Source organism: Stenella coeruleoalba (assembly GCF_951394435.1).
Source record: "Stenella coeruleoalba genome assembly, chromosome: 11".
Taxonomy (NCBI): Eukaryota; Metazoa; Chordata; class Mammalia; order Artiodactyla; family Delphinidae; genus Stenella; species Stenella coeruleoalba.
The window spans coordinates 81,790,288-81,807,462 of record NC_137157.1 but is presented as its reverse complement, the minus strand read 5'-3'; the positions used below and the strand labels follow the sequence as shown (position 1 = coordinate 81,807,462).

Below are 17,175 nucleotides of genomic sequence, written 5' to 3'. Positions count from 1 at the left end.
TAATGTTATTCTATTCTTTTGTCATAAAGGCAGATTTGTTTTGCATCCACTTCTAAACGAGTTAACATGGCACAGGACCTAAACCTAACGTGGTTTCAAGCAAACACTTAAACCTTTACATAATGTTCACAGCACCTTTCATAAAGAATATATCCAACTTACAAGCTGCAAAAAAAGATTTACTAATATACTATAGCGTCTGTGGCTTATAAACTACCCCATATCAATTATGGGGCTAATTTCAAATTTCCATCAAGAAGTACACACTACTGGGAATTCCCTGGCGGTCCAGTGGTTAGGACTTGGCACTTTCACTGCTGTGGGCCCAGGTTTGATCCCTGGTCGGGGAACTAAGATCCAAAAACTGTGCGGCACGGCCAAAAAATAAATAAATAAATAATTAAAAATTAAAAAAAAGAGTACAAACTATGATAGTCACCATAACTATTTTTATTACATTACAATAATTAGGAGCAGTACAGTTCATGACAAAAATATTACAAATTTCAGATCACTTCACAGCACATACTCCTATAAACATTTAAAAGTTAATTTTAATTAAAAGAGTGGTCATTTTTAAATTTAATGTTTGATATGACCAACATTCCTAGGTCAGCGCAACCAAACGATGGAAAACAACTGGATCACACTGCATATGTCCCACAAAAAAAAAAAGCACAATGTACAAAATGTGCATGTTTCAGTTTACACTATACAAAAATAGTTAAAATACATTCCAGGTAAACATGTTACATTAAGAAATAGTACTAGTAAGAAATTGGCACTCAAAGGAAAAATGCAAAAGTATTTTCAACAGGAAAACACAAGACAGTGGAATTGGAAATTTTTGGATAAAACATTACATAACCCATTTAGCTCTCTATAGGGAAGGGGACCTTCTGTAATTGACACTTCTGTAGGTAATAACTTTGTTTTTCCTAAATTCATCTAAAAATTGCCTATTATCATCCCAAACAGGCACTTAAAACTATTAAACTAAAACAAGTGTTACTAGTTACAACTCTTTTTAAAGAACTGATGTGAATGTATCTTTAGAAAGAAAGAAATTTCATTTTCTGAAGGAATTTACAGCTGTTCAATTTATGCTGTTCAATTTCTCAATGCAGATTTCATGCTACCCAATATCAACACCAAAGTTATTAAATATAAGTTCAGCTTTAAAATAACTAATGGGTTGTTAAAAATCATTAATACATAATCATCAAGAAATTATTACTTTTTGGCAAATGGAAATGGCAGATAATTCTTACTGCCTACAAAAAAACCTAAATGTGTATATATTGTTTAGAAAAAATGGATAGAAGAAAAAAAAATCACTGGAATACAAATGAGATGAACTTGTGCAAACTGCAACTTAACATGCCTCACAAAGTTTCTACATATTTTAGGACAAAATTGTGCAATGGTGGCTAAGATTTTGATAACCTATAAAAGTTAGGTTCTAATTCCTATGCAGTGTGACTCAGTTAAAATGGAACCTAGAATTCCTAATTGGAGATATTCACTCGAATTTTACTACATACTTCTGCTACATTCTTCCATAAACATGTTAATGTCTAAACCTATGTAATTTAGCAATTTTTTTCAACTTCAACAAGGATTTTTATCTTTAAGGCTATAATAATTAGATAACATTTGTTATTTCTAGGATTATCTCTCCCCTTTTAAAATCTCTACAAAAACAAACATTTTATTAAACCATTCAAAATTCACATAATAAAGGATAATTACCACTGCCATAAAAAAATTGCCCAGCTACATCAAAAATTCAAGAGTCCTAAAAATCCCCTCAGTTATACACTGCAATTCCTGAAGTATGGCCATTTCTTTCTCTTGTGTGGAAACAAGAGGAGGTACTATATAAGTGTAAACACCCTAACTAGATAATGTTCCATAAACCTGTAGTTTAGTACAGCATCTCAGAAATCATATTGATTTTTACATAGAAGTTTCCTTTTCTGTGAATTAGGTCTGACATCTGTTTATTTTTACCCAGATAAACAACTATTTTAGAATTCAATGTTTAATTTTTAAAGTCTATTTTAATTACTTATACAAAGAGACCATACTACACACAAGGGAATTTTAACATTATCTGACATACAATTTAATTGGTACTATAATTGTCCCAATAGAATCACATCATTATGTCGAATAAAAAACAATATTCAAATTTTACTCCTTTAAAACAATGAAGTAAACTAATTTAATTTTAAAAAGTAGCTTGATTAAACAGTTACATTGGAATCAGAGCAAAACAATTATTTCAGAACTGGAAGAAACTAAGCTTAGAGACCAAATCACTTCTTTGCAAAACTACAATATGCATTATATCTGGGTCATGTACCAGATGCCTCACTAAAATATAGACTGCTCTAGAATATAAGCACTACCTAAGGACAGGGATTATGTCCCTTGTCTGAGGATACTCTAATATCCCCAGTGCCTTGTGTAGTGGCTGGCATCTAGAAGGCACTCAAATATTTGTTGAATAAATGAATTCTGCTAAAGAGTAAGATTTATGAATAAATTTTAAAGTATCTTTCATCGCAAAATTTTAGCTTTTAAAACAATGGAATGTATCATTAGCAGGGCTAGTCCTCGTTGTAGATTACATAAGGAATTCTTTCAGCACTACCTTTGTTAAATTCTCATTCCACTGGATAGGGATCTGACTCCTCATAGCAGGTATGAAAATTCCTACTTTGTCCCTGATGGACCAGGCAGCAAAGAGATGATGTTCAAAGGATCAAGATTAAATTGCTACAGCCACCACCTGAAAATTAACTCTTAGGTCAAATTCCATTATAGCATCTGTCGGATTATGCTGAGCCTGAGGAAGTAAGATGTAGGGCATTTTGATGTGACTTGATGGGAAGCCTTCATGGAGATATCCAAAGCAGCAATAAATCTTTGAGGTTAGGGGAATGAGAAGTATTAAAAGAAAAAACATCAAGTCATGGGGCATGTAGAAGGGTAGGCAGGCAAGATGACATTAATATGGGAGAAGTCCTGAAAGCGGAGAATGGATATTCAGAAATAAACTTCACCTCTTGCACAATTTTGCCTAAGACTGGCACTGAAGATGATAACACAGGTAAAAAGTTACAGATTGTGCTGAGACTGACAAATAGGTATATCCTTATGTAAACTGAATGTAAATCACATAGTTATAATGCTAGATACAGCCTTTGAGATGACTTCTTTTAACATGAAGAAATGGATAGTAAGTGATTTGCCTAAAACTGGAGTTATGAAAGACACATAACTAGAAACTAAGTCACCTTCCTCCTTGTCCAGTGATATTTTCACCTCAACACACCATCTCAGTTCAAATATTTTAAAATAAGTTAACATTTTAAATGCACTGAAAGAATCATTTTAACATTAATTTATCTATTTTATAAGCATTAGATATTCTTAATTATGGACCAGACTTGTAAAGTGTTACTTTAGCCAGTGTTAAGAGAACTAGCCAATACTCAAGATTTTGAAACTTTTTCATTTTGTTTTAAAAAAATTAAAATCTTGCCACCCCACCCTAAAACCTCATTTAAAAATAATGTTTTTTTAAAGTTTCGTTTCGTTTTAACAAAAGTGACGTTCCTGAGTAGGACTACCACATAGTGAGAATGTACCCTGCTGAGCTATCCAAACTCTCTCCCAGTCCCCATTTTTGACCAGCCAAGGCATGACAACATTGGAAGACCATAGGGATGCAGTCCATACTGTGAAACTCTCAGTGAAGCTCAAAGCTCACACAAGGCCTGGCCTTTCCACCTTGGTCTCCGTAACACCTACTAAGCTAACTGGACCAAATAATTTTTAACATCATTACCAGTAGAATTAAAACTACTTTCAAAGACTGAAGTTCAAGAAAAGATTTATGCTAAGAAAGAGCAGTCTGACACGGGGAGACTATATTTAATTCCTATGAGAATTTTTGTAATTCAATACATGTTAAATTTTTTTCAATTATTACAAAAGTTTAGTAGCATGTAAATATAGCCCCAAAATGGTTGTTTATAATCCTCATTACATTCTGGGTTTGCCTTAACAGGAAAAGCTATTCAGAGTATTATAGGAATTCACCTAATGTAGAAAGTAAATGGCCTTTTAATATTCCATTGCCTTGTATTTTTTTCAATTTTTTCCCTTTTTATAGAAAAAATATAATATTTGGGGGAACGTGACCGTTGACAAATAGCAGTGGAAAGAAGGAGAAAACCTTTGTGAACAGTGTACCTTTACATTCTTTAAGGGTAACTGAAACTACAGGACATGAAACCTACAAGATGAATCTACAGGAAGCTCATAAATTTGTGTTCCCTCAATGCTTCAGTAAAACCAATCGTGAAATCTCAACTGAAGTTATAATTAGTAATTAATCCATGTATATGATTGATAAAACACAGAATAGGGATGATTTGAAAGGCTCATTAATTTGCTTCACACTCAAGTTCACAATTGGTAAGAAAAATAGGAAGTAATCAACTGCATGCACCAAAAACCCCAGGACAGAAATCTCAGGTGTTCAGTTTCTTTTTCACAGGCATTGCTAGTTCAAAAACCAAAACTCAGGGAATACTGGCACTTAGAGGAAAAAAGTTTCCACTGTCATTTTAAAATAAGCATTCAAGATAAAAGCTAACAGTATGGATGGAGCAGAAAGACAATTAGGTAATGCTAAAACAAATGCTAATAATTTAGTGTAATGTACAAAAATTACCACTTTTACTTAAGTACGCCTTAAGAAAAAAGTACAAATTGTATTTACATAATTATACACTTTGTCTTTGACTTCTTTTTCTTCTTTTTACCTTCTTTGCTCATCTTTTCTTTATGTTTTCGAATTTCTCGAACTAATGTATAGAAGGCATCGTCAACGCCCTGAAACACATAAGTATTAAAACGTGAATATATATGATGGTTTGAGGTATACAGATAACAGAAAAGATATATTACTAATGGAAACATTAATATTGAGAAGGAATAAGGATACGTAACATTTCTCTTTAGACAACTGAATATATATCAGACTTCTAGGATTCTTAAATGTCTTCAACGATATTTTGTTAACATTATAGGAACATTGATTTTCACAAAAGGCAATGAAAATCAACGGCACAGAATCTTACGTATGCTTAGTTAACACATTACTTTCCCCCAGAACTTAATTTGCTACTAATTTTTCCATATTGGCACACCTCAGTCACTGAAATCCAAATGTATTTGTGTATATATGTGAATAAGTATTTATACTTAATTATCCCTGAGTTTCTAGATATTTGATATAAGCCATGCAAGTAAATACTAACTTCATAAATATTCGCTGCATTTGACCTCTGGTTCAATACTTATTTAAATCCATTAGATTTAAGGAACTACCATGAAGTATACAGTATTAGATTATACTTTCAGTTTTCTAAAGGCATTAGTTTCAGTTCATATATTTATGATATGAGAAGGAAATTTAAAGTGACCACAACAGGGGACTTCCCTGATGGTCCAGTGGTTAAGACTGTGCTTCCACTGCAGGGGACGCGGGTTCAATCCCTGGTAGGGGAACTAAGATTCCACATGCCGCGCGGAGCGGCCAAAAAAAAAATTTTAAAAACAAGCAAAGAATGTGACCACAACACAAGACACAATACTTTGAAAAATGTAATGCCTCTATTTGTGGAGAAATGAGCTAAATCATTTAAATGGTGGTAGAGTCTGATGATTTGGAGATTTTTTTTAAATCATTATTTTTTTAGTTTATGTTTAGTATATTAAGTATTCAAAATACTTAATATAAAGTCAGATTAATATTTGACATATAAAGTCAAATGCTGTGTATCTTCAGAGAAATTTCCATTTGATCATTTTGGCCTACATCTAGCTGTGATCAAAAGCAAGGTATCCAAATCAGTAATGGTTGAAAGTGATTTCAAGTCAGAATAATTTTCAACCTAATCATTCATACAGAACATGAAAAATGGCACTTTGAAACTGGTGGCAGGACAGTAGATTTTAACCCTGCAATCCTGAATTATACAAGATCTATACATAAGTCAATTCTTGTCCTACCCCTATTAAAAAGCAAATTAAATATAAAAGCAAAATAGAGAATTAAAGAAAAAATATGATCCTCTATGTATTTTAATATCTGTTTAACTGATTAGTAACTGTCAACAAAAGCCTGATGTTTTCAAACCTAGACACTAGAGGGAGTCTTAGGAACAAATACACAACAAATAAAGTATAAATCAAGCCACTTTAACAATGAAAACTGGCTTTTTACTCAATTTAACCACCTCTGCTGAATATTAATATAAACACATTCATTAAGTTATATTATCTTAAAAATAATTGAAAATTTAACAGCGATATGATTTCTCCTTTATGCATTACTAAGATCTTCTACAATTACTATTTCAAACTAATAACTAAATTAATTCGGGCATTTTCAGTCTAGTTACATTTAACTAACTTTCACAACAGAGCTAAAGTTTAGGAAAGTATTACCAACATTTTTAAAGAATTAAACACAGAGTGGGAATGAGAGGCTTGCTCACATTTAAACAACAGTAGGGGGATAAAAACCAGCATTCTTGATTTGAATACTAGTGAAGAAAAGACCCCAGTAAAGCCCCCAAACTGCACTCACTGATGTTCCCCACTTTCTGATATCATTACTGATTATATGATGACATACACTTCTGTTTCACACAGAGAATAGAGGAAAAGTGATAAGACAGTTTATCAGCAATACAATCAAGGCTTAATATATATAAGCCTTCATGCTAACCTTCTAAACACATAAAGAGCAAAACACTTCCGATGATACAATAAAGAATAATTATTTTATTATTATAAATAATACCAACCTTGACTAATTTCTAACCATAAACTCTTAGAATGGGATGGAATCTTAAGAGAGGATATACTCCAACTCCCCTACCCTTCACAAATTCCCTTTGATCACACATCCTTATGTAGTCTACTCCATTTCCACTGTTTTTATAATGAAGAAAAATGTCAATGATACAAAAATGCTGAAGCAGATAAAAATGAAAATACATAGATGGATATAGAGAAGACACATCCTAAGGTGAAAACAATATATAAGTATTTAGGAGACAATGAAGGCAGAATCTGATAAGATTACCTTCTTCTAAGATTCTGACAAATACTTTTAGTTCATACTGCACTGAACTCTCATTTATATATAATCTTATTAATAATTTCAATGATTAGTAAAATGTTAAAACTGATCAAAACAGGGCAGTGAACACCTTTTACATTCTTATATACACATTTAAAAGACAAAATAGGGTACCAGTAATTATTTTGTTTAAACCCATCATTTTAGGACTAAGAAAAACTAATTTGCATATATTTATCATTGTCAAATTAATTTTGTAAAAATATTTAAAATTTTAAATATTACCAAGTACACTTTTTTCTTATATAAATGCTATTCATGATCACTGAAAAAATAAGGATTTAATTCATCATGCCCAATAATTTCACATTCAGACTACACAGCCACTGAAATATAGTTTGCACAATATGAAATTTTAAAAAGTATATGCTTTCACCTTTGTTTTAAATAAAAATTAAAGCATAAAACTTATTTTATTCTAAATAGTTCTACTGTAAAAATCATCTAATAGTAAGACAATGGGAGAAAAGAAAACTATCACTTAACTCTGGTCATGGCTACTGTTATTTTAGAAGTTTTACTTTTAAAATTGCATTGCAATGTTAAGTTTTATCACAACTTCTAAATTAAATACTGCTTTATACAATGATACTCAAAAACTACTAAGAGTTTATAAATCTTGGGCTTCCCCGGTGGCGCAGTGGTTGAGAGTCCGCCTGCCGATGCAGGGGACACGGGTTTGTGCCCTGGTCTGGGAGGATCCCACATGCCGCGGAGCGGCTGCGCCCGTGAGCCATGGCCACTGAGCCTGCGCATCCGGAGCCTGTGCTCCGCAACGGCAGAGGCCACAACAGTGAGAGGCCCGTGTACTGCAAAAAAAAAAAAGTTTATAAATCTCAATAAAAATTAATGCCAATCATTAATTTTGCTTTGTTTCTTCTTCTGAGTTTAGTTCATTAGTATACCACATAATATCTTTTGGAACTTAGTCTACTATTCAGAAGTATATTTTATATTTTGGGGAGATACATTATTTCATACCTTCAACTCATATAGTAAACAATATCAACCCTTTAGTTTAATCAGCCCCAAAAATGATATCCTACAATTTTATTTCATGTTCTCACAGAACATTATATGTTACAAATAATATGCATCAAAATCTTAAGCTCTGGCATGAACTTTCTGGTACCTATTGAGTGAAATATTTTCTAAACAAGACCAAATTTAATATTGGTTGGTTTAGAAAGGAAGTTGAGAAATTCCACTCAGTAAATCCAACTGGGCAGCTACTGTGTGCCAGGAACCTCGTTAGGTCATGGACATGCAAAGATTAAAAATACACGATTCTGGCTCTCTAAGATTCTCACCATACAGGACAAACAAAGAAGCGGTTATTTCAATTTAACATGGTTAAGTGTGTAACAGTTAAGAGCAGTAAACTGGGAATACACAAGAAGTGCATTATGCCCAGTCTAATAGTTTTTAAAGAAAGATTCTTAGAGAACAAGAGGTGAGACAGTCATGAAAGTGTGTTAACTAGTAAGACTAGGGGATAAGAACACTGGCATTCCCAACAAGAGCAACAGCCAAGACACAAGGGAAGGTAACAAATAACATGGTGTTGATTTACATACGGACAAAAAAATTTCAGACGAGACGTTTTTAAGAGATAAAGCCAAAGGCTAGGGGGGAAGGAAGGTGTTAAGAGCCTTATATATGCTACGAAACTTGAGATTTTATTCTGTAGGTAACAGGAAGTCAGTAACTAGATTTAAAGCTAAGAAAATGACATTTCTTTTAAATCTCTCTCTCTTTACGCTGTGAATGAAGGCAGCAACAGGTAAACCAAGTAAGAGGTTACAATAGTCCCAGCAAGAAATGATAGGGGCCTGAACTAATGATGTGATAAAAGTTAGAATGTACCATAATAGGAATTTGTGGTTGCCTCCAAATGGGTGTGAAAAAGAGGGATTTAGGAGTCATCCCAACACTCCAGGTTTCTCAGCTGGGTAAAAAAGTGATGTTGATGCCGCTAAGTTAAGAGAGCACAGACAGAACAAGTATTTGCTTGTGGAATGTCCAAAAGAAAACACGCACTGTAAGAGTGACCCTTTCCCACCTTCTGGGCCATTCAATTTACTCCTCCTTTATATAGTTCCTCATATTTTTTCTCTCTAGACTCTATGACAAATGCAGAGTAGTCTATAGGCATCAAAACCATCTCAATTATAATGAATACCCATTAGATGAAAAATAAATGTAATTAAAAAAATAAAATGAGAAATATAAATAAATAAATGTATTAATTGTGGAAACAAACTACAAGTTTCTTATTTTTTAATACTTCAAATTAGAATCCCACACCTAGGTAGTTCTAAAGCGGTTGCTACTTTGTTACCTGTGAAAGACATCTGCTTTCTGCAGAAATTAATATGCTGAACTTACCAGATTACATTACAATGCATTTTTTAATTTTCACACAGCCAGGAGTCTTTTCTTCTTTGCTGATTTTTTTCAATCTGTATTGTCGGATCTCTCTCACCAATGTATAAAAAGCATCCTCCACTCTCTGCATTGTAAAACACAACTTCTTTAAAGTCTGTTTCATTGGTAATAGTAATTTATTGGGACAGCCATGTGCAAGAAATTTGGAATTATGAGCTTTACTTGAGAATGTTTTGTTTTAAACAGACATCAGATTGTTTGAATAAAATGGGGGATTCAATTTTAAAATATGGGCTTAAATCCTGGTTTGTTCTTTGAAGTCAGTTTTGTTTTGTAATGGGATTAGAATTTTTTTTATTTAAATTAGGAGTTAGAGATTATGAAAAACCTAAGTACATGTATTATTAGTATTAATAATGCAGTCATTTTAGTTTGCTAGTCATGGAATTAATCAAAGCCTAAACTGAAGTTAGACTGAAATTATTTCTTTGACTTCGGGAAAACAAGTGATTTCTGTACTCCAGCTCTGAGTGGGGAGCGAGGAGAAAAATGGTACAAAACGGACATTTAAACTTTGTTTAAAAAAAAGACTGTTGGGCTTCCCTGGTGGCACAGTGGTTGGGAGTCTGCCTGCCGATGCAGGGGACGCGGGTTCGTGCCCCGGTCCGGGAGGATCCCACATGCCGCGGAGCGGCTGGGCCCGTGAGCCATGGCCGCTGAGCCTGCGCGTCCGGAGCCTGTGCTCTGCAACGGGAGAGGCCACAACAGTGAGAGGTCCGCGTACCGCAAAAAAAAAAAAAAAAAAAAAAGACTGTTAACATCAGTCTTTCTACGAACCAAATGTGACAAAATGGACTCAGTTCCTACAAAGTTAATAAGTATCAAAAGTATGATATGTAGTTTTAAATTTAATCAGGCACAGAGAATCAGCCATTTAAGTATTAAGTAAACCAACAGCTAAGGCTTAATTTTAGCATGTACACATCCATTGCTTATAATAGTTAAGAAAAAAAAAGGCACTTCAATTCTTGAGGGTATATTAATTTTTATAAATCTCAAGAATATGTTAAGAACTGCTTCAGTTGAACTTAGTAATTTACCTTTAAAGTAAAACTTTAATTTAAAATTCATAAAAAATTAAGTTTCAGTTAAGCAGTAGGGATTTAAATAATATGTTGATTATATATTAAAATGTACATCTCAAGTTACTTATACCAACTTGTGATGTATTTCTACTCAACTAATACAAAAGTCATTATAGCCCAAGAAAATCTGAATATCTTATATTTTTAATGAAATCAATTTAATCGACTAGCTAGCTAAAACCAACTACAAAATAAAAATTCCAACTATTTTTTAAAATCATTAAATGTTGGTACTTTAAATGAGATAGCCACTTTGTACCCATATATAAAATTTTTAATATTTTATATTTATCAGTAATTCTTAAGAGGAGATGGTTTGCTTTTACTCATAAGTCCTTAAAAATTACATATTAGAAATTATTATTAAATTAGATAAATAATTTAAGGCACTAAAATAACTCTAGTAAAGCATGTAAAATATAAAGCATGAGCTGGCATTTAAGGTATTTTCACAAATGATTCTCTTTCAATTTGAAAATCAATGCAAGAAATTTAAAACATATGTATATATAAATAAAACAAACCAGGTAAAGCTCATATTTTTTAAGAATAAAAACTTTATTCCTGTTTAAAAAAAGGTTATAAGGTCAATGTAGAAGTACTGAAATATACTATGATGGAGGAAAAAACAGGGTTTTGTCCTCTAATTTAGCAGAAGCAAATTTTGATTGTAACTTATTTCTAAAATTAGTTTGAACGTGTCTACTTTTTAAGTGTGCACATCCCCATCACCAATATCAGAATATGTGATTTTTGTTTCCAGCAATGCAGAGAGAGAATTGGAAGCCAGTAATTAAAAAGAAGAGATTACTACCCACCACCAAGAATTCAGTATCAGGACCTCGGAGGCTAAGATAATTAACAACACTGAAAGATAGTTATTCCAGAGTGACTTTTTTCATTTCTCATTTTTACTAATAGGAAATTTAAATTAGATTTTAAAGAATCAGTTATTTACCGTATTTTCTCAGACTTAATTACTTATTTCTTGATAATATGCTTTAAAGTCATACGGACATGAAGAGAACATTATTGATCCTTGTATATACCTTAAACCACTGGCACAGAACACTGGTTTCATATTCCAAAATTTGTAGGTAATTTTAAAAGATTAAGTACAGCCGAAACAGATGTTTAATACCTACTGTGGCTAGCTGCTAAGGTCTTAACTGGCACGCAATGATTTATTCTTGGGCATACAGCTTGTTGCCACATATACTCATTTTCAGATGTCACTTACTAAACTTTAAGAACAACTGAAACAAAAGTACATGTAAAAACAACAGTGCATGTGTTTATATATGTAAATTTTAAAGTAAGTTTGTAAAGATACATTTGTAACTTTTTTTAAATCAGGAGCTCAGCCATTATCTGAAAATGTACTGTGAGACTATGGAAATAGAGCACTTCAATACAGGAGAAAGAACTGTTAACAGCATCATTCTGTATCCCGGTGCCTATAATGCTTTCACTACGCGATTTAATTTTAAACAAGTACTTGTTCTAGTTGAATAGTTTATTATGTGCAAAAGCTCTTTCAGTGAAATAAATAACACCTCAAATACCCTAACTATAGACAGATGCAAGAATACTAAATACTAGCCCTTCTTGGGGGAGAGGAACGGGACGAACAAGATGTATTCTAAAAAGCAACTTTGCATCACTGAATTGGAAAGAAACCTTGCCAAACAACAGCCCACCTCAGGAACTACTGAAATGCATCAATACTACTACTTGGGAGGCTATACTATGCATTGGTGCACAGCAGGTGCTCAGTACTTGCTTTGTCTAGTTTTAACTCATAAAATGCAAAGTTCAAATTACTGATCTTATGTACAGAAACCCAACTATTATTAAACAGAGAAATATGGCACAAAGTTTTTTTGTTTGGTTTGCTTTGTTAAAATAATTTGATGATAAGCTTTCTTTAATGGAGGTCTTCTAACAACTAAATTTAAGTATCTAGAAATTAACAACAAAACCCGGAAAATTAAATACTCAACATTTTTAAGTTCGTAAAACAAATTTTCACATTATGCTCAAATTGAGACCTCCAGAAAGCAAAAAAGCTGAATCAGGAGTAGCAGATACTCAGAGAATTCTGCTTTTGTCATCTGCTTTACTGAATGATCCCCACTTTTGATTTTAGCAGACTGGAAAACACACAGCTGATTACCACGGTGTCAACGTTTTGGTTTCAACAGCCTTTGCAAACACAGCCATACACTGCCCAAAGAGGCCAGAAAAATATGTCAATTACTAACTGCCCAGATAGATGTGACCTAGGTAGCAGCCTTTATACACTAGGAACACAGGGACCACATACAGCATACTTGCAGAAAATAAAAACTACTATGGCCTTTCAGATGTGGACTAAAATGATAGTTAAAAATATAATTCAGGGCTTCCCTGGTGGCGTAGTGGTTGGGAGTCCGCCTGCCGATGCAGGGGACGTGGGTTCGTGCCCTGGTCCAGGAAGATCCCACATGCCGCGGAGCGGCTGGGCCCGTGAGCCATGGCCGCTGAGCCTGCGCGTCCGCAACGGGAGAGGCCACGACAGTAAGAGGCCCGCATACCGCAAAAAAAAAAAAAAAAAAAAAAAAAAAATATATATATATATATATATATATATATAAAAAAATTCACTGTATTCTAGCCATAAAATGGGCTTTTTAAAATAAGAAAGTAATTAAGTTGGTAAAATATATAGTCTACAACCCTTACCTGTAAAAAGACTAGAGTAAAATTCCTCTTTCTCTTTCACAGAATAAATTTTACTTTAAAATTCCTAATGTTAGCTTGTAAAATTTAAGTTGAAAGTCTGACCTAACTTCTTATGTCTAGCCAAAGAATACAGTTTCCCCAGAGAATCAATGGTCAGCACACTACAAGTTGGTCAGCACACTACAACCCACAAACCCAATGCAGCCACAGCCTATATTTTTGTACTGCCCACAAGCTGAGTGATTTTCCCTTTTTTAAAGGGTTGTAAGAAAAAAAAAATGCAACTGATACCACCTGTGGCCCACAAAGCCTAAAATATTTATCATCTGGCCCTTTGCAGAAAAAGTTTGCCAGCCCCTGACTTATATCTATGAAAGTTCTAAATGAATGTCTGAATATAATTTTTGTTGTTTGTGTTTTAGGTTCGTGCTCAAGACCAAAACTTAGGGCATGAAGCGAGTAGCTGCTGATAAAATACAACAAGGATATGCATATTCATTTTGTTCAAATAATAAATAAGTAATAGCAGATGAGTAACAAAACACTCTGCAGAAAATAGGGCTTTAAATTTTCACAAAAACTGGAGGTAAATTAAAAGTTATGAAAATTTACATATTTTATTTTCTCAGTTACTTGGAATAATTCTTTAAAGTCTTCTAAAAGCATGCAAATGTCAAATTAATTTCAACAGAGAAAGATGAATAAACTTTTGAAAGGCAAATCAACAAGTCCATGTAATAAAGAGAAATCAAGTATCTAGGAAACTAAATGTCTAAGTTATAGTTTAGCAACATAAATTACATAACGATATCAATAAAACAGGACATAAATATAAGAAAAGCTGAGTGCTAGAAGGTTAAGAAATAAAGTACAAGTATTCCTTTATATCACTGTATATTTTTTCTGGATGATCCATAAAAATGTCTACAAAGCATATTTAGGTTAATCCATTTGGTATCACACACACTACATCCCCTTCCCTATCCAACACCCCCCAACCGCCCCCCCCAAACCAGTATAAAACCTAAAAATCTATTTAAAAGGAAACTAGGTAGTTTTCTAGATTAGTTATGAATGCTGTGGTATATTAAAGCATTAATGTCAAACACTTAAGAATCAACAGTACTTCTGAGATAGTAACCATACAACAAGGAAAGACGACAGAGCTATTATTTTAGGCTCTTATCAAATGAGAGTGGAGGGCAACACTGCAGAAATAACCAGACTTCCTCTTACTGTCCTTTATTACCTTTCTACTCCAAATGTGGTCCATGTACCAAAGTCAGCATCACCCGAGAGCTTGTAAAAATGCAGAATCACAGGTTCCAACCTAGACCCTAATTCTAATTCAGAATTAGAATCTGGATTTGAGTAAGAAGCCCAGTTGATTCTTGTGCATATTAAAGTATGAGAAGCACTGCTTTATTTGCAACCCTTTACAACATCAGGCAAAGTCTTAGAGTTTTTCTTTTCTTTGTACAGTGTAAACTAATGTGTCCACTAGTCTAAAATGTATACTTTAAAAGTTACAACTAATACAAGTTAATAAACTGTTAATAGTATAATCTAGGTAGTAGGTTTGCAAATGTTTTCCATAAAATTCCTTCAATTTTATATCTGAAAATGTTTCATACAAAAATGGGAAAAAGAAGTTATAATATTATAATCATGTTTTCTGAGTACCTCCCAAGGGAAATCAAGGAGTACGGTCAGAGAGGACCAACAAAGAAGACAAAAACCAAACCTCTTCCCAGTCTTTGGGACCTGGGAATGACATGAATGAAATCTTAATTCCTCCAAAGTAAAGTGAAGTAATGTATACACCAAGTATTTCTTTAACTTATAAATCAGGTTTTAGAATAAGATCATCTGTATTATGGTCAAAAACTATTCTAATTCAGCTTTTAATCCCAAAACAAAGACTTAAAACAGAATTCATTGTTTTTTTCACTGTGTACCAAATTTGTACAACCAGAAAGTGGTAGGTATGATCTTCCACTAGGGAAACAGACATATACACTAGTGGAATGATGGTTTACTTTTAAATTTTTACCCCGTTACAAAATTCAGTGAAAGGTCTAGAAGGTGTTTTTATAAGTTTAACCATGTAATAAGTTGTTCATCACTCTTCTTAACTTCTAGCATTATAAAGTTAAATTCCATGAAATTGGTTTTCTGGGCTCATAGGTACAAATAACCAGACAAGGCCCCAAACAAATGTTCATCTTGTATGGAACATATTAATATTCCATCATAACCTTATATTTCCCTTTCTAGGAATTCATTTTTTCTATATGTTAAACTCTTATTTCATAGAAATAAGGCTAAATAATATCAATTATTTTATTTTACCTAGAGAAACAGTTACTTTTAAAATAGTTTCTGAAACAAAATTCAGGATCAATCTGGTGTTATTTTTTTCTCAGAACACAGTAAATGAATAACTGAGAATTTCTATTTACTTTCCAAATATTCTCTTGCTTTAATAAAAGCTTTCCTGAAAAATATATCCTTTAAAAAAAATTCTACCTAAGTAAAATTCTTCAAATACAACAAAATTTAATCTAGAAACATATGACATAATACTCTTAAAAGCACTTCAAAAATAGGAAACTCAAAATTTGTTTCCCTGTTCTTTGACTTTATAAATAAAACAGTAAAAAATAAAATTCCCACGTTTCTCGAATCCTGACTATAACATGTGCTGAACTGTTCAACGTAGAAAAAAGCCAAAGCCAAAGATAACAGGACACTGGAATAAGAAGTGCTGCCCTCTCATATCCTTAAGAGAACATTTACCAAGTAAATATTGTTATATTTCCTATTTTACTATAATGGAAGAAAATTGATAAATTACATCAACTGATATAACAGTTATGCTATCAGGTATGTACATTTATTAATATTCATGCCCTCCTGCTCCCAAAATGACATTATTAGAATATATATTAGTAAATAGTGATTAATGATTAAAATCACTTGATATAGTTTGAGAGAACAGATTTGTATTTATTACAATTTTACTTACCTGTCTTGTCTTTGCAGATGTTTCAATAAAAGGAATTCCGTAACTTCTTGCTAAGTCCTGAGCCTGTTTTGTGTCTACTGTTCTAGAAGGCAAATCACATTTATTTCCTACTAGAACCATAGGTACATCTTCAGAGTCTTTAACTCTTTTTATTTGTTCTCTGGGGAGGAAAAAAAAAGTTATATCAGAGGAATTAGTAACAAAAATCTTTCAAAAACTATTTATAACTTTGTCTCATAAAATATGGTTAAAAGACTTTTAATGTAATTCCTAGTTCCCATTACACCAAATTTTCCTTTCTCCTCCTCCTAGTTATTTTTCTCTATCCTAAACAGAGAACTTCTATGTCTCTTAAAAGATCAAATACCTAGAAATATAGTAAAACTACAATCTAGTAGGTTCATATGCAGGTAGGTTACAATAAAACAGAAATATTGAAAAATTCTAGGCCAAAAAAGTGCAAGGACTAATTTTTAAAATTATAATCTTAGAAACATATACTATATACGTTGTTAAATGTACACATATAATGTTTTTATAAAAATATGAGTTACAACATTAACATAATGCTTTACCTTCATTCTTAAAAAAGAGAGCACCAAGTGGAAAGATTTTGATTTCTATAGGAACATTTTAATAAAAGTAGTCGCTTTTATGCA

General features: G+C 32.7%; 1 protein-coding gene across 3 annotated transcripts in view; it reads right to left on the bottom strand.

Annotated features, from left to right (window-relative positions):
- Nucleotides 1–5: 5 nt before the first annotated feature.
- The window catches only part of KRAS (KRAS proto-oncogene, GTPase), a 39,203-nt gene continuing 22,033 nt past the window's right edge, over nucleotides 6–17,175 (bottom strand). Inside the window, exons 4-5 of one of the 3 annotated variants that reach the window (XM_079937854.1) lie at nucleotides 16,517–16,676; nucleotides 6–4,911 (exon numbers count right to left, since the gene is read on the bottom strand). In XM_079937854.1, the coding sequence (XP_079793980.1) occupies nucleotides 4,795–4,911; nucleotides 16,517–16,676 (277 nt within the window). In that variant the 3' untranslated portion in view covers nucleotides 6–4,794. Of the gene's footprint in view, nucleotides 4,912–7,706; nucleotides 9,744–16,516; nucleotides 16,677–17,175 lie in introns of those variants that run through there. The other 2 variants (XM_079937853.1, XM_079937855.1) reach the window with 2 other exon arrangements.